The sequence below is a fragment of the Pezoporus occidentalis genome, unplaced genomic scaffold (assembly GCF_034315485.1).
Source record: "Pezoporus occidentalis ecotype Australia unplaced genomic scaffold, CSIRO_AGI_Poc_V1 ctg502, whole genome shotgun sequence".
Lineage (NCBI taxonomy): Eukaryota > Metazoa > Chordata > Aves > Psittaciformes > Psittacidae > Pezoporus > Pezoporus occidentalis.
Window position 1 is genome coordinate 23852 of NW_026915839.1, and position 25815 is coordinate 49666.

At 58.2% G+C, this 25815-nt stretch overlaps 2 protein-coding genes across 3 annotated transcripts; one reads left to right on the top strand and one right to left on the bottom strand.

Annotated features, from left to right (window-relative positions):
• Positions 1–97: 97 nt before the first annotated feature.
• Positions 98–10972, bottom strand: TKFC (triokinase and FMN cyclase). Of its 2 annotated transcripts, XM_062637124.1 has the most exons (18): positions 10969–10972; positions 4444–4472; positions 4176–4365; positions 3997–4107; positions 3490–3671; positions 3336–3414; positions 3146–3235; positions 3008–3042; positions 2827–2911; positions 2658–2747; positions 2467–2583; positions 2233–2352; positions 1985–2122; positions 1349–1455; positions 1165–1268; positions 1049–1082; positions 429–518; positions 98–327 (listed from the first exon to the last, which is right to left on the bottom strand). In XM_062637124.1, the coding sequence occupies exons 2-18, from the start codon at positions 4447–4449 to the stop codon at positions 175–177; spliced, it is 1731 nt and encodes a 576-aa protein (XP_062493108.1). In that variant the 5' UTR covers positions 4450–4472; positions 10969–10972; the 3' UTR covers positions 98–174. The 2 variants fall into 2 exon arrangements, with proteins under 2 accessions (XP_062493108.1, XP_062493109.1); XM_062637125.1 differs by lacking the exons at positions 4176–4365; positions 10969–10972 and having other exon boundaries at positions 4444–4735.
• Positions 6821–25132, top strand: DDB1 (damage specific DNA binding protein 1). The gene is made up of 27 exons (XM_062637123.1): positions 6821–6917; positions 8567–8715; positions 8828–8944; positions 10986–11207; positions 13672–13786; positions 13898–13995; positions 15494–15652; positions 16010–16093; positions 16236–16352; positions 16706–16808; positions 16964–17039; positions 17663–17771; positions 17953–18131; positions 18218–18381; positions 18459–18566; positions 19232–19439; positions 20192–20287; positions 20492–20603; positions 21117–21240; positions 21876–22040; positions 22399–22493; positions 22630–22800; positions 23551–23660; positions 23814–23983; positions 24249–24351; positions 24679–24802; positions 24969–25132. Exons 1-27 carry the CDS (start codon positions 6857–6859, stop codon positions 25050–25052), a joined length of 3423 nt encoding a protein of 1140 aa, XP_062493107.1. The 5' UTR covers positions 6821–6856; the 3' UTR covers positions 25053–25132.
• Positions 25133–25815: the final 683 nt, after the last annotated feature.

The window sequence follows — 25815 nt, forward strand, 5'->3', positions numbered from 1 at the left end:
CCTCAGTGATGAGGAAGCACAGAATCCCTGCTCCCCTTCCCCTGCTGCATCCCCACCGCCCCAGCCCTCGCCCAGGGGATGGAAGCTCTGGAGCAGCTTTAGGAGGACCACAAAGGTTTATTGAGGGTACTGGGGAAAGGGGGGGGGTCAGAAATGAGATGCAGCCCCCCCCCCTCAGCTCTGCAGCCCCTCCAGCACCGCCTTGAGCACTGCAGCCACAGCCACAGCCCCCGGGTCGGGCTGCAGCAGCCGCGCTGAGCTGATGTAACTGGCTCTGCCCGCCCCGGCCTCCATGTGCTTGGTGGCCTCTGCTGCAGCCTCCGCGCTCTGCAGGGATAAAGGGGATGGGGTCAGGACACCAAAGGGGTTCCCACATCCCATTCCCAAGCCAGCCCGGCGCTGGGATCCCCCCTCCACACACACGGTACCTGCACAGCGTTGGTCAGCACGGGCAGCAGCTTGGCACCGGGGCTGCGCAGGGGGTGCAGAGCCTGGGCTGCAGCACACAGAGAGTCCAACTGCAGAGATGGGGAAGGGGCTGAGAGCTGGCTGGGGGCAGCCTGGATTGTGGCTCTACCCCGCGTGGAGGCATGGAATGGGTTGGGAAGGGAGCTTAAAGCTCATCCAGCTCCAACCCCAACACCTCCCACTGGAGCAGCTTGCTCCAAGCCCCTGTGTCCAACCTGCCCTTGAGCACTGCCAGGGATGGGGCAGCCACAGCTTCTCTGGGCACCCTGTGCCAGCGCCTCAGCACCCTCCCAGGGAAGAGCTTCTGCCTCAGAGCTCAGCTCAGTCTCCCCTCGGGCAGGTTCAAGCCATTCCCCTTGGCCTGTCCCTACAGACCCTTGTCCCAAGCCCCTCTCCATGTTTCCTGCAGCCCCTTCAGGCACTGGAGCTGCTCTCAGGTCTCCCCTTCAGGAGCCTTCTCTTGTCCAGGCTGCTCCAGCCCTCGCAGCAGCCCCACAGCCTTGCTCCAACAGCTCCACATCCCTCTTGCACTGTGGACCCCACAAGTCCCAAGTGCATCCCCCAGGACACCAGCACTCACCATTGTCCTGTCCCCCGGGGCAGCACCTCCGTACCTGTGTGGGATGCAGGAGAGGGTCAGCAGGACCCTACAGAAGGTCTGGGGGTCCCGGGGGTGCCATGGCCCTGCTCACTCACCTCTGCATGGCTTCAATGCCCGCATCCATGGCATCAGCCCACGCTGGGAGCTCAGTGCTGCGGAGCAGGGGCCGGGCGGCCGCCGTCAGGAAGAGCCCATAGAGCTGTGGGGCACTGGGGTTGAGGGTCCGGCCGGTGTCACCGCTGGGGGGGTGAGGTCCCCTCCTGCCCCCCCTGCACTCACCACGCCGGAGGAGCCCCCCATCTTCTCCAGCAGGAGGTCAGCCAGGGCCGAGAGGAGCTGGGCTGGGGCTGCTGGGGGGGGCCGGGCACGGACCCACTCCTGGATGGCTGCAGGGAGGAGATGGGAAGAGGCTGGGAGGGAGGGAGCCCTTGGATCTGGGGGGGGGAGTGACCCCCCTGGGCCATGGGGACAAGCAGGGAGACCCCCCCCAGTGCCCTGGGGCAGCTGAGACTGGGTTCCTAAAGGGGCTTTCACCAAGGGGAATGGCTTGAACCTGCCCGAGGGGAGATTAGATGAGCTCTGAGGCAGAAGCTCTTCCCTGTGAGGGTGCTGAGGTGCTGGCACAGGGTGCCCAGAGAAGCTGTGGCTGCCCCATCCCTGGCAGTGCTCAAGGCCACAGGGGCTTGGAGCAAGCTGCTCCAGTGGAAGGGGTCCCTGCCCGTGGCACTGGATGAGCTTGAAGCTCCCTTCATCCCAACCCATTCCATGACTCCATGATTCAGGTACCCTGAAGGGAGAACTCAACGGCTCAGCGTTCCCTGTTCCCCCAAAAAACAGAAGCCCCAGCTCCCAGGAGCTGCTCCCTGGGGTGCCCCCTCCCCATAACTCCCTGCCCCACATCCCCCCAGCACCCACCTTGAGCAGCTCGAGCGTGCGTGTGGCCGCAGTCCCCATCCCCTGCCTGACGGTCCAGCTCGTTGAGCCTGTCCTGCATGGCGAGCAGGGTGCTGCACACCAGCTCCAGCACCCGCTGCACCCGCGCCGCACCGGGCCCTGCGAGGAGGAGGCATCGCCCTGCTCATCCCGGGCTGGATACGGGGAAACCAAGGCATGGGGAGGTGATGGTTCCAAAGGGATCCAAGCTCCCTGCTGCTGCCTCCTACCTGAGCTGGCCTCATGCTGCGTGGTGCCCGCTCCCTCCTTTGGTGCTGGCAGCTCCTGTCTGTGGCTCGTGGCAGGCGCCGCAGCCAGGTTGGGCCATGCCATAGCCGTGGTCTTGGCATCTGGAGAAGCAGGAGGTGAGTGCTGCCAACCCCCCCCCCCCAAGGACCACACCGGATGCGTGCGGTCCTGAGCATCCCCATCACCTGGGGACAGCCCCAGCAGCAGGCGCTCACCAATGAGCCCCAGCAGCTCCTCGTCCACCAGCATGAGGGTGAGGGACACCCCGGCCATGTCCAGCGCCGTCATGAAGGAGCCCACCAGTGCCCTGGCGATGCTGAGCCCTCGTCTCTCTGCGGCCATGGAGGGAGGTCCATGAGCAGCAGGAGCAGGAGCAGAGCAGAGGGATGGAGCCCCCGGCACTCACCCAGGCAGCGCACAGCAACCCCGGCCACGATGCCCAGCTCCAGGCAGGACAAAGCACCCAGGTTGTTCACCACCAGCACCACGGAGGCTCCTGCAGGGGAGGAGCAGAATGAGACCCTTTGCCTATGGGGTCTGGGGGTCGGGTTGGAGGAGGGTGAAAGGGGGCTCACCAGGGCTCAGGGGGAGGTGGGAGGCATTGGAGGGGTCTGTCATGTGGGCCAGCATCATCTCCACCGCCTCATCCGCTGTCAGCATCTAGGGGGATAGTAGGGGGACAACGGGGGGACATTGAGGGAAGAGTTGGGGGGGATCTGGAGAGCATTGGGGGGGACCCAGCAGGACCCCGCTCACCTTCATCCTACGCACTCCTGCCTCACCGTGGATCCCTGCAGAGATAGGGCAGCATCAGCCCATGTCGTGGCCCCCTCCAGCACCAAGGGATGCCTGTCCCATGCGGAATGGGGGGCACACGGGGGGGCAGCTCCTCACCCAGGCCCAGCTCCATCTCATCAGCAGCCAGCTGGAAAGTGGGTTTGGAGCCGGGAACGCTGCATGGGGACAGGCTGAGCCCCAGGGTACCTGCGTGGGGAGGGAGGTGACAGGTTACGTGGGGCTGATGGGGGGCTCTGCTTTGCCAGGGATGAGGCTCAGCATCCCCCTAAGGGTGTCCCCCACCTACCCAAGCCTTTGGCAGCCGCTGACACCTTCTCCACGATCTCATCCAAGCTCGCTCCTGCCTCAGCCAGAGCTCCTGCGACCTGCCAAGAGCACCAGGGGTAAGGACCATCACCCCCGGCACCCCGGATCCCACATTCCCATTGGATCCTGGCCACCTTATGGATGAGGACGGTGCCGCAGAGCCCGCGGCGCCCGGCTTTCTTCAGCGTGGCGAAGGCGCTGTCGTCGCCCACCACCACCATGCGCACGTCGGCCCCCTCCGCCCGCGCCCGCTCCAGCGCCAGCCCGAAGTTGAGCCGGTCCCCGGTGTAGTTCTTGACGATGAGGAGGGTCCCGGCTGCGGTGGGACATGGGATGGGTTGGGGTGGGGGGGGAAGTGAAGCCCAGATGTGCAGGATGGGCTCAGGATGCTGGAGATGGGGATTGTGGCCACGCGGGCGGCTGAGGTGGGTGCTGAGGGCAATGGGGCAGGGGTTGTGGGGACGGGGTAGCCCAGGGAGTGGGGTCTTCATTGGGACCTCTCCTTCTTGGGGAAGAGGGGAAGCATGAGCTCAGTTGTTGCTTCCTAGGGGACAGGGTCTCCACAGCCCCTCAGTCATGGAACCATGGGATTATGGAACCCTGGAATCAAGGACTGCTTTGGGTTGGAAGCTCATCCCTACCTGCCCCAGCTTGTGTCACGGCCCGGATGGCCGCCAGGATGCTGCCCACAGCCGGAGAGGTGAAGACGGCTCCAGCCACCACGCCAGTGAGCATCCCCTTCCCGATGTACCCTATGGAAGGGGATAGGGAGCTCAGAGCTGCGCCAGGGAATGCCGGCTCGTGGTGGTGAGGCACATACCTGCATGGGCAGGCTCGTGGCCAGAGCCCCCACCGGAAAGCAGAGCCACCCGGCCCCGGATGGCCACCAGGTCAGCTCTTAGGGCCACCCGGTGGCCCTGCAGCAGCTGCAGCCCCGGGTTGGAGGCCACCAGCCCGGCCAGAGCATCGTCAGCGCAGCCCGACACCGAGTTCACCAGCTTCTTGGGGACCTGGGGGCACAAAGGGGTGACACAAAGGGGTAACATGGGGACCCCATAGCACTGTAAAGGGGGTGTGTAGGGGCTCACCTCCATAGGGCAGCGTGGTGGTGGTGGTGGTGGTGATGGATCCCTCGCAGCTGCAGCTCAGAGTCCAAGGGGCTGAGGCAGGGCAAGGTCCGCTGCCGACGGGGACACGGGGTACGGTGGCACGGGCACAGCGCCTGATCGGGGAGAGGGGTTCAGTGTGGTCCTGCATGGGGATAACGTCTGGGATGGGGCAGGATCAGGATGGGGATAACCCCCAAAGCAGGGACCTCAACCAGGGGGATGGGGAGAGGATGGGGAGGAACGAGTCCTACAGCAGACACCCTCTTATGGGGATGGGAACCAGGGTGGGAGCATCCCCAAAGCGGGGACCCCCTCATGGGGATGGGGACCAGGATGAAAGCATCCCCAAAGTGGGGACCCCCTCATGGGGATGGGGACCTGGGGACCAGGATGAAAGCATCCCCAAAGTGGGGACCCCCTCATGGGGATGGGGACCTGGGGACAAGGGGGAAAGCATCCCCAAAGCGGGGACCCCCTCATGGGGATGGGGACCTGGGGACCAGGATAAAAGCATCCCCAAAGCGGGGACCCCCTCAATGGGATGGGGACCTGGGGACCAGGATGAAAGCATCCCCAAAGCGGGGACCCCCTCATTGGGATGGGGACCTGGGGACCGGGATGAAAGCACCCCCAAAACGGGGACCCCCTCATGGGGATGGGGGGATGGGGACCAGGATGAAAGCACCCCCAAAACGGGGACCCCCTCATGGGGATGGGGATCTGGGGACCAGGATGAAAGCACCCCCAAAGCGGGGACCCCATCCTGGGGATGGGGACCTGGGGACCAGGATGAAAGCATCCCCAAAGCGGGGACCCCCTCATGGGGATGGGGACCTGGGGACTGGGGTGGGAGCATCCCCAAAGCAGGGACCCCCTCATGGAGATGGGGACCTGGGGACCGGGATGAAAGCATCCCCAAAGCAGGGATCCCATCCTGGCTTGGGGACCAAGGTAGGAGTGAGCCCTCCCCCCCCAAAATAGGGACCCATGAATGGGGTTGGGGGGACCAGGATGAAAGCACCCCTAAAGCAGGGACCCCATCATGGGGTAGGGGAGGACCATGATGGACCCCCCCCCCCCCCAAAGTGACCACTCCTGTGTTAGAGGGGAGCATCCCCAAGCTGGATCCCCCTCCTGGGGGAAAAAGGAAGGGGGGGGGGGGCACTATCCATTGGGAAGAGGGATCCAGGGGGGATGCACCCCCAAGCAGGGATCCCCTTTATGGGGTGTGAAAGGACCGGGGTGGATGCTCCGCCCATCAGGGACCCCCTCCTCAGTGGGGACCCCTCCCGGAGTGTGTGTGTTGGGGGGATCCATTTCAAGGGGATCCATCCCATAGGGATCCATATCATAGGGATCCATCTCATAGGGATCCATCTCATACAGATCCATCCCCTACGGATCCATCCCATAGGGATCCATCTCATATGGATCCATCCCGCACGGATCCATCCCTTACGGATCCATCCCATAGGGATCCATATCATAGGGATCCATCCCGTAGGGATCCATCCTATACGGATCCATACCATAGGGATCCATCCCATACGGATCAAACCCATACGGATCCATCCTGTACGGATCCATCCCATAGGGATCCATCTCATACGGATCCATCCCATAGGGATCCACCCCATAGCAATCCATCTCATACGGATCCATCCCATAGGGATCCATCCCATAGGGATCAAACCCATATGGATCCATCCTGTACGGATCCATCCCTTAGGGATCCATCTCATTGGGATCCATCCCATAGGGATCCATCCCGTACGGATCCATCCCACACGGATCCATCCCCTCCGGGTCCATCCCGTTGGGATCCATCCCATACGGATCAAACCCATACGGATCCATCCTGTACGGATCCATCCCGTACAGATCCATCCCATAGGGATCCATCTCATTGGGATCAATCCCATAGGGATCCATGCCCTCCGGATCCATCCCAAAGGGATCTATCCCGTACGGATCCATCCCGTACGGATCCATCCCATAGGGATCCATCCCGCACGGATCCATCCCTTACAGATCCATCCCATAGGGATCCATCTCATTGGGATCCATCCCATAGGGATCCATGCCCTCCGGATCCATCCCATAGGGATCTATCCCGTACGGATCCATCCCAAAGGGCTCCATCCCCACCGCAGCTCAGCCGCCCCCTCCTCCTCCTCCTCCCGTCTCCTCTGCTCCTCGGGGTCCTCCAAGCAGCCTAGAGCGGCCCCTCGCGCCTCACTTCCGGCTGACGTCAGCGCGGCGGGCGGAAGCGGCGGACAGGCCGCGCTAGGCCCCGCTCCCGGTGCGCGGCTCCGTTCCTGCTCCCCGGTTCCCGAACCCCCCCCCCCGTCCCCTTTCCCGGCCCTCCCGAACCCCCCCCCCCGCCGCCACCATGTCCTACAACTACGTGGTGACGGCGCAGAAGCCCACGGCCGTCAACGGCTGCGTCACCGGTACCGCCGGGGGGGCCCGGCCTAACGGCTGCGGAGCCGGGGCCTGTGTGGGCTATGGGGGGGGTGGTGGTGGTATTGGGGTTCATGGGGGTCAATGGGGCACCGGGGGGGTGGAGGGGGCTGAGGCCTTGTGGGGGTATTGGGGGCATTGGGGGCGTCTATGGGGCACTGCGGGGGGATCTGTGGGGCATTGTGTGGTGGGGGAAGTGGGGTATTGGGGGTGTCTATGGGGCATTGGGGGTGTCTGTGGGGCACTGCGGGGGGGTCTGTGGGGCATTGTGTGGTGGGGGAAGTGGGGTATTGGGGGTGTCTGTAGGGCATTGGGGGGGTCTGTGGGGCATTGAGGGGGCATTGTGTGGTGGGGGAAGTGGGGTATTGAGGGCGTCTGTGGGCATTGGGGGAGTGTGTGGTGGGGGAAGTGGGGTATTGAGGGGGTCTGTGGGGCATTGGGGGGGTCTGTGGGGCATTGGGGGGGTCTGTGGGGCATTGATTGAGGGGGCATTGTGTGGTGGGGGAAGTGGGGTATTGAGGGCGTCTGTTGGGCATTGGGGGGGTCTGTGGGGCAGTGTGTGGTGGGGGAAGTGGGGTATTGGGGGTGTCTATGGGGCATTGGGGGGGTCTGTGGGGCAGTGTGTGGTGGGGGAAGTGGGGTATTGGGGGCGTCTGTGGGGCATTGAGGGGGTCTGTGGGGCATTGGGGGGGTCTGTGGGGCATTGTGTGGTGGGGGAAGTGGGGTATTGGGGGTCTCTGGGGCACTGCGGGGGTCTGTGGGGCATTGTGTGGTTGGGGAAGTGGGGTATTGGGGGGGCCTGGGGCGTCTGTGGGGCATTGGGGAGGTGTGTGGGGCATTGTGTGGTGGGGGAAGTGGGGCACTGGGGTGGCGTTGGGGGGATCTGTGGGGCATTGGGGGGTTGTGAGGCATGGGGGGGAGCTGTGGGGTGGGGGGAAATGGGGCACTGGGGAGGTCTGTGGGGCACTGGGGGTCTGTGGGGTATTGTATGGTGGGGGAAGTGGGGCACTGGGGTGGCATTGGGGGGGTCTGTGGGGCATTGGGGGTTGTGAGGCATGGGGGGGACCTGTGGGGTGGGGGGAAATGGGGCACTGGGAGGGCATTGGGGGATTCTGTGGGGCTTTGGGGGGGGTTGTGGGGTGGGGGGAAATGGGGCAGTGGGGGGGCATTGGGGAGCTGTGGGGTGCTGGATGGGGGAGTCAGGGGGTTCCTTGAGGTCCATGGGGGGGTGTGAGTTCACAGGGGTACCCTGGGGGGTGCTGAGGTGGTGCCTGGGGGTCTGTAGGTGTGTTAGGGGGCACTGGAGGGAGCAGGGGAGGGGACTGAGTTTGTTGGGGTTCTGTGGGGCACTGTGGGGATGGGGCCTTGGGACAGGGGCCAAGGGGGGTGTACTCTGGAGAGGGGGTACAGTAGAAAGAGCCCCGGGAATGAAGCTCCAGGGGGACAATGAGAACTCAGAGCCCAGGGGATGTGGGTCCTGCGGGAGCTGGGACTTGTGGGAGGAAGAAGCTGGGCTCTTGGGATGCTGTGGCTGGGGGTTATGGACCGGGCTGCCCCGGTTGTTCAGTGTCACCGCCCCACGTTGTCCCCTTGTCACATCCCTGTGCCTCAGCCGTGCTTTCTCCTCCCTGCTCTCCAGGACACTTCACCTCGGCAGAGGATTTGAACCTGCTCATTGCCAAGAACACGCGGCTGGAGATCTACGTGGTGACAGCAGAGGGGCTGAGACCCGTCAAGGAGGTGGGGATGTACGGCAAGACAGCAGTGATGGAGCTCTTCCGCCCCAAGGTGGGTGTGCTGTGGGGCCAGGGACCTTGCCGTGGGGAGGAAGGGGCCGGGGACATTGGTGCCCCTGGCTCTGACACCCTCCTCAAGGCTCGGCGCTGCTCTGCTTTGGCAGGGGGAGAGCAAGGACTTGTTGTTCATCCTGACAGCCAAGTACAACGCCTGCATCCTGGAGTACAAGCAGAACGGAGACAACATTGACATCATAACCCGAGCGCATGGCAACGTGCAGGTGAGCGGAGCTGCAGAACCTGGGAGGCAGCAGTGCCCGTCCTTTGGGGTTGGCTGGTGATGGGGTTCGACCTTCTTAATGCCTGATTATGGAGTTATGGGGGTCCAGCTCTGGGGGCAGCAGCACAAGAGGGACCTGGAGCTGCTGGAGCGAGGCCAGAGGAGGCCGTGGGGCTGCTGCGAGGGCTGGAGCAGCTCTGCTCTGGAGCCAGGCTGAGAGAGCTGGGCTGGGGCAGCCTGGACAAGAGAAGGCTCCTGAAGGGGAGACCTGAGAGCAGCTCCAGTGCCTAAAGGGGCTGCAGGGAACCTGGAGAGGGGCTTGGGACAAGGGCCTGTAGGGACAGGCCAAGGGGAATGGCTTGAACCTGCCCGAGGGGAGACTGAGATGAGCTCTGAGGCAGAAGCTCTTCCCTGGGAGGGTGCTGAGGCGCTGGCACAGGGTGCCCAGAGAGGCTGTGGCTGCCCCATCCCTGGCAGTGCTCAAGGCCAGGTTGGACACAGGGGCTTGGAGCAAGCTGCTCCAGTGGAAGGGGTTGGGGTTGGAACTGGATGAACTTTAAGCTCCCTTCCAACCCAACCCATCCCATGATCCTGTGTTTAATTTAGGAACATCCATCTTCAAGTGGATGAGGTTGCTCAGAGCCCTGTTTCTCATGACCTTGAATGTTTTAAGAGATGAGGCACCTATCACCTCTGTGGGCAGGCTGTACCAGTGCCTCAGCACCAGAATAATAAGGTTCATTTGAGATACTCCTCTCACAGAGAGAATTAATGCTCAAAACTCAACATAAGGTGGAATTCTCCCTGGGAAATGGCTTCTTTGGTATTTCGTGACTGGGTTGGTACACCCTGCACACCAGAACCATGGCTGCTGGAGTTAATCCTCCCACCCCACCCATACAGCATCATTAAGAATTGTCTATATTTTCCATTATTCTGTTTTATGTAGATGAAAATGGCCTTTCTGAGCAGGTCCCAATTCCATATGGATCCTTGGCTTTCCATTAGTCACTAGCCAAATGCTTTCCATCACTTGTCAAGCTAAAATATCTTCCATCTGTTTCCAAGCACTGAGCCTTTGCTGATTGACTGTTGCTGAAGCTGAGCAGGGGGTTATGGGCAGGAGATGTAGGTGGACATGTCCCATCAGTAGCATGTCAATGTGTTTGGGGAGAAGCCCTTAATCTTCTTATGGCACAGTTCTGCTTCGTGGCATATGGAGATGCTGATACCAGCCCCCAGTGAGTAACGGTGAGGGGCCTGTGGAGGCTGATAACAGGGTGTCCTGGTTATCAGGAGGGTGATTTTTGGTTGTGGATATCAAAGTGCTTCACAGCAGCGAGGGGCATCACTTTCCATCGGCTCTAGGAAAGCAATGGGGCTCTGAGGTCACTCAGGAGAGAGCTGGGGTTAGGAAACCAGTCAGGTTCTGCTCCTGGAATGCCTCCCTCCCAGGAAAGAGCAAGTTCCTGCTACAGGAGCTCTGATGGGAAGGTGTGGAGACCTCAGAGCAGCTTCCAGTGTCTGAAGGGAGCTACAAGGATGCTGCAGAGAGACTCTTCATCAGGGATGGGAGTGATAGGACAAGGGGTGATGGGTTCAAACTGAAACAGGGGAGGTTCAGGTTGGAGATAAGGCAGAAGCTCTTCCCTGTGAGGGTGCTGAGGCGCTGGCACAGGGTGCCCAGAGAAGCTGTGGCTGCCCCATCCCTGGCAGTGCTCAAGGCCAGGTTGGACCCAGGGGCTTGGAGCAAGCTGCTCCAGTGGAAGGTGTCCTTGCCCGTGGCAGGGGTTGGAGCTGGATGATCTGAAGGTCCTTTCCAACCCAAACCATTCCATGATTCCATGACTTGCTGCTTAAGGCAGGAGATGCTTCAATTGCCTTTGGTACCACCTATTTAAACACCCACTGGGAGGTGTGCAGGGAGTTGTTCCTCAACCGAGGGGGTGGTAACTCTTGTACCTGCTCTTCTCCAGCCCCACACGGGGATCTCTTATCTAACCTCTCTTTCTCTCTCCCCTCTCCATGGATCCCTGGCTCAGGATCGCATCGGCCGCCCCTCGGAGACCGGCATCATCGGCATCATTGACCCCGAGTGCCGCATGATCGGCCTGAGGCTCTATGATGGCCTCTTCAAGGTCATCCCCTTGGACAGGGAGAACAAGGAATTAAAGGCTTTTAACATCCGCCTGGAAGAGCTCCAAGTCATCGATGTGAAGTTCCTCTATGGCTGTCAGGCTCCCACCATCTGCTTTGTCTACCAGGTACCTTGATTTCAATGGGCAGAGGCACCAGGCAAGGGCTTGGAGCAGTAGAAGTGTCCTGGGGCTACCAGCAGGCAGTGCTTGGGATGGAACAAGAGGTGGTTCTGCCCTCCTGCAGGCTCGTTGTGTAGCTGAGGAAAGTCCAGTTTCCTCTGGGCTGCTTTTTTCCCTTCCTGGGCTTGAGGAAACAAGACTCCCATAGGAAAACTGAGGAGCTGATGCTTCAGATGGGACCATTTCCTTGTTAAACATGGGGTGCATGGATCTTCCCAGCAAGTGCTGAGCACAGTTAGAACCAGGGTCCTGTTTCCTACAGGCATTGCAGTGAGACCTGAGCCTTCCCCTTAAAGAAGAAGGGAATGTCTTGTGTGGCCACTCAGGAGTGTAAAGAGAGGCCATCCCCTCTCCTCTTGCCTGGGTCCTCACAGAGGCAGTGTTTGTAGGTCCTTCTCCTGCTTACTTTGACCTAAAGAGCCTTTGCTGTGCTGACTGAGCAAGGGATTATCTTTGCTGTGTCAAATTCCAGCCCAGGCTGGGCTTAGCTGGAAGTTCCTGGTGCAGCAGCACATGGGATCTGCTGTGAGCTTAGTTCTGCTTCACGGTGGCAAACTCCTACCATGAGAGCTTCTGTGCAACAACAGAGACTTGGTTATTCCCTACCTGGGTGCTGTGGGACCCCCCCTGCAAACAGTTACTGAGTAAAAGCATGGGGAAGAAACCCCTTTGTCACCATGGGCCTGGGAATGCAGCTCCAGGGCAGGGGAGTTCTCCTGTGCCTTGTGGTAGCTCAGTGCTCAAGAGCATTGAAAAGGAGAGCTTGGTGACCCCATGTAGTGAGCCAGTGAAGTCTTAACCTGTGAAGATGCCAGATCTCTGGATAAAGCAGCAGAGCTGTTAATGGATCACTCATTCTAAGCATGTAGGACACAAAGGAGGAGTAAATTAATAGCTTGCTCCATGTCTAACCCTTAATCCGGGTTTTCTCCTTGCAGCAGGAGCGAGGTGGAAGCTCTGCCTGACTCATTGAGCCTTACATAAAGCTCTGGCTCTGTTTTAGGCCCTAGGGTGTCTGAATCGTGTGTGTGGAGAGGGGGATGTTTCCAAGCTGCTGCTTGGCTTCCTTCTCAGTTTATCAATCATTACCGTAGGATTTGGACCGAAGAGAATTACAGGGAGAGGATGTTTGTGCCGTTGGGAAACAGGAGGAAGGTGCCACAAAAAAAGGGGAAGTTGGTAAAAACAGATGCAGAAAAAGGCTCCAGAGCTGCTGTGGGGTGGAGCGAAAAGGTGCAGAAACGGCAGTGGTTTCCTGAATGCCTCCTCTGCCCTTTTCACAGCCCCACTTCAGCTTTCTCCTCCCCACGGAGCTGTTTCTCCTTCAGCTTCCCCTTCTCTATCAGCCTGTGCTGCTCTTTGCATCCCTCGGGCTCTGGAGCATCATCAGTGAGGATGTTTCATAGAATCCCAGCCTGGTTTGGGTTGGAAGGGAGCTTAAAGCTCATCCAGCTCCAACCCCTGCCACGGGCAGGGACGCCTTCCACTGGAGCAGCTTGCTCCAAGCCCCTGTGTCCAACCTGCCCTTGAACACTGCCAGGGATGGGGCATTTGCCAGGATCTCAGATCTGGAAGGTGGTGGCATAACAAATGAAGGGGTGAACACCTCTTTATAGCCTCTTTTGTGGCCAGCATCACTAAAGAAACGTGGTTCCCTCTGATTTAGAGCTTTGTCTTAGCATCTTAGACATGAAATAGGTCAGAGGATTATGTTCAAAGCCCTCTGTGTGCTTTGGGTGCTCATATATCTTCTCTTCATATGGGTTCCCAAGTGCCTGTTAGCACAGACCCACCTTCCCCATAGTGGGGTGTTAATTTGGGGGGCCTCTTCTCCACCCACCACACAGTGAAGCCCACATGGAATTGCTCCCATGCCGACCCTTCCGCACATCAGGTATGGTTGGAATCACCCACTGGGCTTGGAATACTGGAATGGCAGAGCCTTCAGGGGGATTATTCCTCAAGCAGGTGATGCTTCCTCAGGAAATGAGGCTGAAAGGCCTGAGGAGCATCAGATGGGAGCTCAGTGGCACCTGCATTGCTGCAGCTGGATTCCTCAGCTGAAGCTGGGGGTGATGGTGATAGTGTAATGCCACTTGTGCCCAGATGAATACAAGTCCTAGCAAAATCACTTGTCTGAACCCACAAAAAGCAGTTTTCAGCCTCTTTTTGGCCCAGGGATTTATTCAGAGCTTGTCCTACACCAGGATAAGGCGAAGGAGGACATCAGGGGGTGTTCGGACACGTTGGGTGGTTTGTGGGAGGATGAAGAGGAGGGGGCGGACGAGGTGGGAAGCCTCAGGATGGGGCTCTTGCAGATGAGGTGGAGCCTCCTTGCCTCGCAGGTTGGAGTCTCAGTGCACCCAAGGCTATGGCTGTTGTGCATCATGCCCCGTGGCTTCTCTTTCAGGACCCTCAGGGTCGCCACGTGAAGACGTACGAGGTGTCCCTGCGCGAGAAGGAGTTCAACAAAGGGCCCTGGAAACAGGAGAACGTGGAAGCTGAAGCCTCCATGGTCATTGCAGGTTGGTTCTGCTCTGTCAGAGATCTTCCCTCCTGTTCCTTCCTCCAGGCTGAGCACCTCAGCCCTGCTGCAGAGCTTCTCCAATGAGCCCTTTATCTTCTCCCCTGCGCAGTGCCAGAGCCTTTCGGAGGCGCGATCATCATTGGGCAGGAGTCCATCACCTACCACAACGGAGACAAATACCTGGCTATAGCTCCACCTATCATCAAGGTGAGTGCCTGCTGAGATCCAGAAATGCATCCCATGCAATTCCTCCTTTCCCAGCCATCTCTTAAGAGTCCTGCCAGGGTATTGGGCTGCTTGGAGTCATGAATTCAACTGCTGTTGTCTCCAGGTTTAGTCTAATAGGGCCACTCACTCCCAGACTGGGTTTGGTGTGTGTGTTTCACACCTGTCTGTGGTTCTGGGGGCTGAGGGACGTGTGATCCTTGTATTGGTGGCTCTGCCTCTGTGGAGTGCATAGAAATGGTGCAGTAAGGCTGAAATCATGCCTGGGCCCCAGAGAAAGGGCTTAATCAGGATGCAGAGCATGGTTTGGGCATGGGTCCAGGCCAGAGCCTGCTTTCATTTCAAGCAGGAAAAGATCTGAAAGAGCCCCTTGGAGACCTGAGTCCACCAGTGTGTGACAGGGGCACTTGTTTAAAGGGAGACAGAGCTTGTGACAGAGGCTGAGCTTGTGGCTTTTGTCAGAGGGATGGACCAGTTCCCACATTGAAACGATGCAGGAAACACAAATGGCATAGCTGAGGTGCCACTTAGGGCTGAAAGAGGCTGGAGCTGGGATCAGAAGCTCCTTTTAAACTGGGAATAACAATGGGCTAGGAAAGAGGAATAAATCTGGAGTAAAGAAGTCCTAATGCTGCTGCCTGAATGCTACAGGCTCTCAAACTGCTCCTGGAGCTCTGCGATGGAGATACTGGAGCAGGCAGAGCTTTGACCTGCAGGCACGTCTGTGCTGAGGCCAGTGGGATGTTTGCATCCAATAAAGATCTGCAAGATGAGGAATTTCTTAAACCAGAACCAAATCTGTTGGCAGGAGGCCAGGCTGCATTCATCTGCAGAGCTTGGGGCTGGAGATGCAGCAGAGCTTGGAGTTCTGCAGGTCCCAGGTAGCATCCCTGAATCCACAGAAGGGGCAGCATTTGGAGAACAGGCTCTCTGAGGGCATCTTGCCTGGGCTGTGAAGAAGCCAGTGACATGAGAGGGGCTTTACAAGGGCCTGTAGGGACAGGCCAAGGGGAATGGCTTGAACCTCCCAGAGGGGAGACTGAGATGAGCTCTTAGGCAGAAGCTCTTCCCTGGGAGGGTGCCCAGAGAAGCTGTGGCTGCCCCATCCCTGGCAGTGTTCAAGGCCAGGTTGGACACAGGGGCTTGGAGCAAGCTGCTCCAGTGGAAGGTGTCCCTGAATGATGGACCTAGGAACTGGATGAGCTTTAAGCTCCCTTCCAACCCAACCCATCCCATGATCCTGTGTTTAATTTAGGAACATGAGATGGTTCCTAGTGCCTGAAATGAGACTGTTTGAGCACAGGTTGTGGTTGTGGTCGCTGAGACAGATGGCTGAAGGGTGGACCCACAGGAGAAGTGGGTCTTTGCCATGGTTACAGCCAGCACAAGGTGGATGTGCTCGTTCCCTTCAGGCACGGGCAGAGATGGTCCAAGATACCCCTTTGGGTATCCTAAAACTTCCTTCTTCCTTTCCATGCAGCAAAGCACAATCGTGTGCCACAACCGCGTGGATCCCAATGGATCCCGTTACTTGCTGGGGGACATGGAAGGACGCCTCTTCATGCTGCTCCTGGAGAAGGAGGAGCAGATGGATGGCACTGTCACCTTGAAGGACCTGCGCGTGGAGCTGCTCGGAGAGGTAGGACCTGGCCGCATCGTGTGGCCCTCTCACTTCTCACCATGGGGCTGGGAGGCTCCATAGGATAGAAGTGCTCCACAGAGGGCTGGTTTGGAGCCTGACACGGGTGCTGTGTCACAGTTGTCCTGGATCTGACTGGCATTTGGTGGGGAATTCCCTTTGTGAGCACCTCAAAGTCTGCACCATCTTCCCAAGGTTTTGCCTGGTGCTTATGTGCTATCCCTGGGAGAATCTTGGCCTCTCCATCCTGTGCCCAGGGTCTTCCTATGGGGCTGCACCTCAGATGTGCTGCTTGTGGGGTGTGACAGGGTCCTTCTCACACCCGTGATGCTTCAGCTGCATCTTCTCCCTTCCCAGACATCCATAGCAGAGTGTTTGACCTACCTGGACAACGGAGTTGTGTTCGTTGGCTCTCGCCTTGGGGATTCCCAGCTTGTGAAGGTACAGTGTGCTCAGACAGGGGTTTGCACCCGTGTCTTTTCATCTGGGGTGTATGTGGATCAGTTTTCCTTCCCCTTGTCTGCTCTAAACCCTTTCCACATGGTCTTGCGTGTCGTGAGCTGACCATTGGGTCAATTCACAGCTCAACGTGGACAGCAACGAGCAGGGCTCCTACGTGGTGGCCATGGAGACCTTCACCAACCTTGGGCCCATTGTTGATATGTGTGTGGTAGACCTGGAAAGACAAGGCCAAGGGCAGGTAATGCTGCTTCTGCTTTGCTTTGCTTTGCTTGGTGTCTGGGCCAGCCACATGGATGCACGTGGGTTGTCCATGGGAGGAAAAGACCACAGATGGTTTCCTGGAGGATCTCAAAGTCTTCTCCAGCTGCAGGGATGGTATTGAAGAGTGATATGAGTGGGAAGGCTAATTCTTGGGCAACCCAGTTCATGAGGCAAGGGTTGTCTTTGTGCACCAGGGGAAGAGCAGCTGCCAAAAGCCTTCCTTTGGGAAGTGAAGAGGGGTTCCCCATCTCCCTCTGAACCCATTGCTACAGGGAGGAGCGGGGCAGCTTCCCTGGAATGGTGGGTAAAGATCACCTCGTTTTCCTGCAGCTGGTCACATGCTCAGGTGCATTTAAAGAGGGCTCCCTGCGGATCATCCGGAATGGCATTGGGATCCATGAACACGCCAGCATTGACCTGCCAGGGATTAAAGGTGTGTGAGCTCCTCAGTGCTGCCATGTACAACCTGCAGCCTCAGAGGGGACACATCATGTGCAGGGGCTGAGGCTGGGATGGGGGGCAGGTGCTTGGCACCCACAAGCTCTTGGAATACTCCCTGGGAGCCAACCTGTGGGCTCTTTGTTGCAGGATTGTGGCCCCTGAGGTCGGATTCTCATCGGGAGACAGACAATACGTTGGTGCTGTCCTTCGTTGGCCAGACCAGGTGAGCTGGGGTTAAGGCTGAGCTGGGCTCTCAGCTGCATATTGGAGCAGGATCATAGAATAGTTAAGGTAGGGTTGGAAAGGACTTTAAGATCATTCAGTTCCAGCCCCTAACGTGGGCAGGGACACCTTCCACTGGAGCAGCTTGCTCCAAGCCCCTGTGTCCAACCTGGCCTTGAACACTGCCAGGGATGGGAGTGCAAATACCACTTCTTTGGGCAACCTGTGCCAGCACCACCCTCACAGTGAAGAACTTCCTTATCTCCAGCCCTTTTCAGTTTGAACCCATCACCCCTTGTCCTGTTGTTACAGTCCCTCTGCAGCATCCTTGTATCCCCCTTCAGACACTGGAAGCTGCTCTGAGGTCTCCATGCAGCTTCTCTTCTCCAGGCTCAATAGCCCCAGTGTTCCCAGCCTGGCTCCATACAGGAGCTGCTCCAGCCCCTGAGCATCCTCGTGGCCTCCTCTGGACTTGCTCCAGCAGCTCCATGTCCTCCTGATGTTGGGGACACCAGCACTGCACACAGTGCTGCAAAAGGGGTCTCAGCAGAGCAGAGGAGAGGGGCAGAATCACTTCCTGCACCCATATCTAATGATACAACAGGAGTTCTCTTTCTTGCTTAGGGTTCTTATGTTAAATGGAGAGGAGGTAGAGGAGACAGAGCTCACGGGGTTTGTGGATGATCAGCAGACCTTCTTCTGTGGCAATGTGGCACACCAGCAATTGATCCAGGTAAGTCCAGTTCTAAGGCACTGCAGATATGTCTCTTGTGGTGATCCCACATCCCTTATTGATGTTGGGCTAACCTAGACCTGCATTGCTTCCCTGGGGCAGGGTTTGGTGTCCTTCCTTGGGCCGGTGTGGGAAGGAAGGTGATGTTCTAGCTGTGAGCAAAGGGGTTTTCTCTCCCCAGATCACCTCTGCCTCTGTGAGACTGGTTAGTCAGGAGCCCAAAGCCCTGGTGAGTGAATGGAAAGAGCCCAATGGCAAGAACATCAGCGTGGCTTCCTGCAACAGTAACCAGGTCGTGGTGGCTGTGGGACGAGCCCTGTATTACCTGGAGATCCGACCCCAGGAGCTCAGGCAGATCAGGTGGGTGCAGGTCTCCCATCCCAACCTGAGGGCTCTCAGCCTCTCCTGTCTGCCTTTGGGCTCAGGATGGACACTTCTGCTTCCAGCTGCACAGAAATGGAGCATGAAGTTGCCTGCCTGGACATCACCCCTCTGGGGGACAGCAATGGGATGTCCCCGCTGTGTGCAATCGGGCTCTGGACTGACATCTCTGCCCGCATCCTCAAACTGCCTTCCTTTGAGCTGCTGCACAAAGAGATGCTGGGAGGAGGTAGGAATCTCCTGGTGGTGCTGGGTGGTGCTGGGGGAGTCCTGGCTGACATCAGCCTTCCCTTGTGCTCCCTGCAGAAATCATCCCTCGCTCCATCCTGATGACGACCTTTGAGAGCAGCCACTACCTCCTGTGTGCCCTGGGGGATGGAGCGCTCTTCTACTTCGGGCTCAGCCTTGAGACAGGTGAGTACAGGGCCCAGCACTGAGAGGGGTGCTGGGGAGGGAGGCTGGACTCGTGCCCTCTCATGTGCTTCATGTGTTTTCTGTCATCCTTCTCGAGAGCTCTCTTTCACAGAATCATGGAAGGGGTTGGGATGAAGGGAGCTTAAAGCTCCTCCAGCTCCAACCCCAACCCCTTCCACTGGAGCAGCTTGCTCCAAGCCCCTGTGTCCAACCTGCCCTTGAGCACTGCCAGGGATGGGGCAGCCACAGCTTCTCTGGGCACCCTGTGCCAGCGCCTCAGCACCCTCCCAGGGAAGAGCTTCTGCCTAAGAGCTCATCTCAGTCTCCCCTCGGGCAGGTTCAAGCCATTCCCCTTGTTCTGTCCCTACAGGCCCTTGTCCAAAGCCCCTCTCCAGGTTTCTTTAGGCACTGGGAGCTGCTCTCAGGTCTCCCCTTCAGGAGCCTTCTCTTCTCTGGGCTGAAAAAGCCCAATTTTGCCTTGTGTTCTCGCTGTGACGGGGTTGTGCTCAGGCTGTGGGCACTGGGAGTGAACTGTGGAGAAAGGAGATGCACGGATGCTTACACCCATTCCTTAGCTGCCCTGTGCTGACAACAGGATGCATTTGCCCCATTGCCCTCTGCCATGCTCCTCCTGTGGCACCCAGCACCAAGCTCCTCTCCCACAGGTTTGCTGAGTGACAGGAAGAAGGTGACCCTTGGCACCCAGCCCACTGTCCTGAGGACCTTCCGCTCTCTGTCCACCACCAACGTGTTTGCCTGCTCCGACCGTCCCACCGTCATCTACAGCAGTAACCACAAGCTGGTCTTCTCCAACGTCAACCTGAAGGAGGTGAACTACATGTGTCCCCTCAACTCGGATGGCTATCCTGACAGGTGAGTCTGCTCCTTGCCTCGTGGGGCATGGGCTGGGGAGGGTTGGCTTGTGGAAAGGGATCCAAAGCGCAAGCACAGCCTGGGGGAGATGGCATGGAGCAGCCTGACGAGAAGGACTTGAGGGTTTGGGGTGAGGAGAAGCTCCCCATGACCTGGCTGCAGTGTGTGCTTGAGCCCAGAAACCCTCCATGTGCTGGGCTGTGCACCCAGAGCGTCAGCTCCGGGAGGTGATTCTGCCTCTCTGCTGCCCTCTGGGGAGACCTTGGAGCTGCTCCCGTGCCTAAAGGGGCTGCAGGAAACCTGGAGAGGGGCTTGGGACAAGGGATGTAGGGACAGGCCAAGGGGAATGGCTTGAACCTGCCCGAGGGGAGACTGAGATGAGCTCTTAGGCAGAAGCTCTTCCCTGGGAGGGTGCTGAGGCGCTGGCACAGGGTGCCCAGAGAAGCTGTGGCTGCCCCATCCCTGGCAGTGCTCAAGGCCAGGTTGGACACAGGGGCTTGGAGCAAGCTGCTCCAGTGGAAGGGGTTGGGGTTGGAGCTGGATGAGCTTGAAGCTCCCTTCCAACCCAACCCAGGCTGGGATTCTGTCCTGGGATCAGCAGTTTTGAGGGGTGTGGAGGAAAGGGAGGTTCTTGACATGCCACCTGCCTTTGACAGTCGGACTTGATGACCTTAAAGGTCTTTTCCAGCCCAGGTGATCCTGTGATTCTATGCTACAAGCACCAGTGCTCATGTGTTTTTGTTTCCTTACAGCTTGGCATTGGCCAACAACAGCACCCTGACAATTGGCACCATTGATGAGATCCAGAAGCTGCATATCCGCACCGTTCCCCTCTATGAATCACCCAGGTGAGCTGGAGAAGGAGCCTGGCTCGAAGCTCCATGCTCTGCTGCATGGGGGGAGCTTTGGGGGCAAGACTTCACGGTCACTGTTGTGGTGGTGGCCTTGTGCTGAGAGCGCTCTGGACAAGCAAACAGCTCTGTCTCCAGAGCCTCCGTGCTCTCCTTGCAGTGGCCTGTCCTGCCTCTCACCCAGCTCAATTTGTCCCGCAGGAAGATCTGCTACCAGGAGGTGTCCCAATGCTTTGGGGTGCTCTCGAGTCGTATCGAGGTGCAGGATGCCAGTGGAGGCACCACTGCACTCAGACCCAGCGCCAGCACCCAGGTGAGGGGGAGCTGCAGATCATCCTGAGCTCTGGGCTGGGGGTTTCCTAGCTCCTCAGGCCAACACATGATGCAGATCACCCTTGACAGTGTGCTCTTGCAAAGCTCTGAGTGCAAGCTCTCCCTTTGGCAGCCTGAGAGGAGATGGGGTGGTGAGAGACCTCCCAGGGCCCTCTGGCAGCCTCAGCATCGCTGTTGTGTGCGGTCACCTTTGGGTGCTGCTCCTTCAGGCTTCCATTCGGTCTCCAGTGGTTTCCTTCTGGCAGGGATGCAGCACAAGTGGTCTTCAAGGCCAGGAGCACTGGTGGAAGCTACAACAGTGTGTAAATAATGCTGTGGATGCTGTTGCTCAGCTCTCCTGCAGGGAGTGTGTCCCTTTACTCGGGCCCAGGGAGCTCCTTGGCTCACCTTCTGTCCCATTCCTTTTCCTGGTCTCTGGCTGCCTCAGCCCATGAGGAGCAGTGTGAGGACATGGTGATAGCCCAAGGATGTGACTGACTCTTGTGTGTCCTAGGCCCTCTCCAGCAGTGTGAGCACCAGCAAGCTGTTCTCCAGCAGCACAGCCCCCCACGAGACATCCTTTGGAGAGGAGGTGGAGGTGCACAACCTGCTCATCATAGATCAGCACACCTTTGAAGGTACCAACCCCAAGTGTTGCCTCTGCCAGACTCCTGTTTTCTCCTCCAGGACAAGCCCATGAGCGTGGGGCTGAGTTTGGTGATGGGGAGATCTGTGATCTCGCATCTGAAGGGGGCCTGTAGGGATGCTGGGGAGGGACTCTTCATGAGGGACTGTAGTGACAGGACAAGGGGTAACGGGGTCAAACTGAAAGAGGGGAAGTTTAGTTTGGATATAAGGAAGAAGTTCTTTAAGGGTGGTGAGGCATTGGAATGGGTTGCCCAGGGAGGTTGTGAATGCTCCATCCCTGGCAGTGTTCAGGTTGGACGAGGCCTTGGGTGCCATGGTTTAGTGTGAGGTGTCCCTGCCCATGGCAGGGGATTGGAACTGGATGATCTTAAGCTCCTTTCCAACCCTAACTATCCTATGATTCTATATTCCTTTGGACAGAGTGTGTTTCCTGGTGGAGTATCAGCCCCAGGGCACAGGTTTAAGGCATAGTGGGGTTTGATAGCACAAGGTGGTGGTGGGAGACAGGAGATGGGATCTACTTGGGACACGTGTTAAGTTTTCAGCCTGCTCTACCTGGAGGTGCTGCCTAACAGGAAGGAGCTGGGAGGACTCAGTTGTCTCCTGCCTCTCCCTCTGTGCACAGTGCTTCACGCTCACCAGTTCCTACAGAACGAGTACGCCCTCAGCCTGGTCTCCTGCAAGCTTGGCAAGGACCCCAACACCTACTTCATCGTGGGCACTGCCATGGTGTATCCCGAGGAGGCAGAGCCCAAGCAGGGCCGCATCGTGGTCTTCCACTACTCCGACGGTAAGAGCGAGGTCTTCTCCTGGGGCCGAGCTCAGCTGCTTGAGATGGGTGCAGAGATGAGCTCCTCACACCCAAAAGGTCTCATGTGCCAGGAGCAGGTAGAGCTCTACCAGAGGGTCCTGCTGTAAGCTGCCCATAGACAGGATCTGTAGGGGCTGCCACTGCTCCCATCTCTTAGAGAAGCCCAGGAATCCTTTGCCAGGATCCTGGGATTCCTTTCTCAGTGGCTGCCCCTGCTGTCATCTCACTTCTTGTGTTACTTGCCCTCTAAGAGAACGATGTTTACAGCAGCTCCCTTTGCCTTGCCACCCTTGGGAATGCAAGGGGAATAACCATAGGGTGCATGGCTTTATTCCAGGGAAGCTGCAGAGTCTGGCTGAGAAGGAGGTCAAGGGAGCTGTGTATTCCATGGTGGAATTCAATGGGAAGCTCTTAGCCAGCATCAACAGCACGGTAAGGCTCTTGCAAGACCCTGCCTGGTTTTGGGAACGCCTTTGGCTGTCAGTCAGGTTCCTGATCCCTATGGAGGAGCCTGTCCTGGCTGCTGTGGGGTGTCCATGGTGGCTCAGAGCACTGTCCCTGCCTTCAGGTGCGCCTCTATGAGTGGACAGCCGAGAAGGAGCTGCGCACGGAGTGCAACCACTACAACAACATCATGGCTCTCTACCTGAAGACCAAAGGGGACTTCATCCTGGTGGGAGACCTCATGAGGTCCGTGCTCCTCCTCGCATACAAGCCCATGGAAGGGAACTTCGAGGAGGTGCGTTGGAGGTGATGGAAGATCCTCAGCCCACCTTGAAGGCCCAGATCATGGAGAGCTCAGAGCAGCTCCCAGTGTGTGAAGGGGGCTGCAAGGATGCTGCAGAGGGATTCTTCATCAGGGATTGGAGTGATAGGATGAGGGGTGATGGGTTCAGAGTGAAAGAGGGCAAGTTCAGGTTGGATGTAACCTGCTCTAGTGGAAGGTGTCCCTGCCCGTGCCAGGGGGTTGGAACTGGAGGAGCTTTAAGGACCTTTCCAACCCAAACCCTTCTATGATCTAGGGCTGTGCAATGAGGGCAGCATCACCCAGGCATGCTTCCACATGGATGCCTGTGCTTTGTGGAGCAATGTGGACCTGGGCAATGTACCAGCAGCCTGGAGAAGAGCATGCTCTGGGTACATGCTTGCTGCCTGCCAGGGTGGGGAGCTGCCATCTGGAGTGCCCGTTGTCCAGTTGGAAGAGCTCAGCGTGACCATAGCTGCAGCTCTGGCAGTGGGAGGATGGAGCAGGCACTTCCTCTGTTAGGCTTTGGGCTCTCTGGGTTTGAAATGGGAATGCTGTGGCATCACCTGAGCACCCCATGGGCCATGTCCAGAAGGACTTGGTGCCTTTCCCACTCAGCTGCTTCAGCCAGCAGAGAGGCCAGGCTGGATCCTCGCTCCGAGTGGTGGTGCTGGGTGGAATGATGATGCTGGATGACAGTTAAAGCCATCTGGGCTCACTGGGTCTCCTCTTGTGCCCTTCCAGATTGCCCGGGACTTCAATCCAAACTGGATGAGTGCTGTGGAGATCCTGGACGATGACAACTTCTTGGGAGCAGAGAATGCTTTCAACTTGTTTGTGTGCCAGAAGGACAGGTGAGCTGCAGGGACAGGACCTTCTGGTCTCCTCCCCATCCCACCTAGGGGCAGGGAAGCTGGGAGAGGAGCGTATCCAGCTCTGAGGAGCGAGGTGGGGAGAGCAGGGCAAGGTCTCAGGTACCCCCCAACGCAGGGTGCTTTGCCTTGCAGCGCGGCCACGACCGATGAGGAACGTCAGCACTTGCAGGAGGTGGGCTTGTCTCACCTGGGAGAGTTTGTCAATGTCTTCTGCCACGGATCTCTGGTCATGCAGAACCTGGGTGAGACCTCCACACCGACCCAGGGCTCGGTTCTCTTCGGCACAGTCAATGGCATGATTGGTAAGGGTCTCATCCTGAACGGAGGGCAGGAGGTGCCGTCCCTGCTGCTGATCCTGGCCTGGGTTCCCTCACGCCTCTGTTCTTCTCCATTCCTCACCTGTAATCCCTTCAGAAACCTGCTTTTCCCTCTGGATTGCTTCCAGAAGAGGGAAGTCCTCTGGGTCTCCTTGAGCACTTCCTTATCCCATCTCTCCCAGCGCACTTCCAGTCCCAGGAGGCTGCTGGGATGAGCCCTCATCCTTTACCTCTGCTTTCCCCTTAACAGGCCTGGTGACCTCGCTGTCAGAGAGCTGGTACAACCTCCTCTTGGACATGCAGAACAGGCTGAATAAAGTCATCAAGAGTGTGGGCAAGATTGAGCATTCCTTATATCCTTCCACCATTCCCTCTGTGGAAGCCTGTGGGGTGCTGGGGGGGTTTCTTCCTGTTGGGATGCTCTGGTTGGGATGGACATCAGCTGGAGAGGATGGTTGTGAGGTCTTTAGGTGCTGACACCTTTGTGCTCATAGAGGAGGTAGGGATGGGTCTCTTTTGGGGGGGGTTGAGGTTCAATCTGGCTTGGTAGTGGCCCTGGGATCCTCCTGATGTGGCACTGGCAGCCTGGGGCATCTTCTGTGCTCCCCACCAGGGCTGGGTTTATTATTCCTTATGGGTTGGGCTTATTCCTTATGGATTTGGCTCCTTGACTGTGGTACCTGGAGATCGTTTCACACCGAGCGCAAGACGGAACCAGCCACGGGGTTCATCGATGGCGACCTGATCGAGAGCTTCCTGGACATCAGCAGGCCCAAGATGCAGGAGGTGGTGGCAAACTTGCAGGTGAGCTGGGGTTCCTCCCTCTTAGATCCTTCACAATCCCACTCCGGAATCCAGGCTCTGCTAAAGGAATAGATCCCAGTTGTTCCCTTCCTCCACGGCCATGAACTGGGACTGTTCTTGAGCTCTTCCTGCTGCCTCCAAGCTCTGAGCCCTCCTCTCCTTGCAGATCGATGATGGCAGTGGCATGAAGAGGGAAGCCACCGTAGACGACCTCATAAAGATCGTGGAGGAGCTGACCCGGATCCATTAGCAGGATTTGGGCTCATTCCCAACCACCTTCCTCCATGGGGAGCAAAGGAATCAACCCCCCCCCCCCAACCCCTGCACCAAACACCAACCATGGGGGCCATGGGGGAAGGAGGCTCTGGAGGGGATCCAGCTTCTCTGGGGGGTTGTTCCTCAGCCACTGCCTCATCTCCTGCTTGGATTTAGGGCTCCTATGGACTCTGCTGCCCCGGAACTGGTCGCTGTGCCTGGGGCTGATGGGATGCCCTGGCCTGGATTCCCTCTTCATCGCTGTCTTTAGCATCTTGTTCCTTTCAGTTTTGCTTTGGATTCTTAATGGATTCGTTGGGATTTCTTTGGAAGAGGAAGCGAAGCTGCCCCAGGGGTGAGGGCTGGGGTAGGGGGTGGTGGTGGTGAGACACGGAGCAGGAGGAGGAGGATTCCTCTGCATCCCAAGTGCTGAAGCTGAATAGGGATGCTCCTCTCTGCACTGGCTCGCTCCAGGAGGGAAGTTCTGGGAGCAGTTGGTGGTTTCTGAGTTTTACCAAATAAAGTAGTCCAAGGAAAAGGTTTGGCTGCTGGCACCCGGAGGGATTCCCCCTTCCCGCTGCAAGGCGTTTTTCCCTGCATTTAGACACTATTCCATGCATTCCTGGCCCTAGAGCAACAGCACTTGGAAGCTTGTTGGACCATGGAAGCACCCACCCTGGCAGCAGGCACCGGTAGTGGAGGGGATTGCAGTCAGGGCTCCTTCTCCAGCAGCCTTTTCCTTGTGCTCAGCCCCTATC

Bases quoted from the DNA above. Each gene is read 5' to 3' on its own strand.
- TKFC (XM_062637124.1), bottom strand. The intron at 2,353-2,466 runs GTGAGCGCCTGC...CTGCTTCTCCAG, and splicing joins GGAGCTGCTGGGGCTCATTG to ATGCCAAGACCACGGCTATG. The intron at 2,123-2,232 runs GTAGGAGGCAGC...TCCTCCTCGCAG, and splicing joins GCAGCATGAGGCCAGCTCAG to GGCCCGGTGCGGCGCGGGTG.
- DDB1 (XM_062637123.1), top strand. From the start codon at position 6,857: ATGTCCTACAACTACGTGGTGACGGCGCAGAAGCCCACGGCCGTCAAC. The intron at 16,809-16,963 runs GTGTGTGAGCTC...TCTTTGTTGCAG, and splicing joins TGACCTGCCAGGGATTAAAG to GATTGTGGCCCCTGAGGTCG. The intron at 17,772-17,952 runs GTAAGTCCAGTT...TTCTCTCCCCAG, and splicing joins CACACCAGCAATTGATCCAG to ATCACCTCTGCCTCTGTGAG.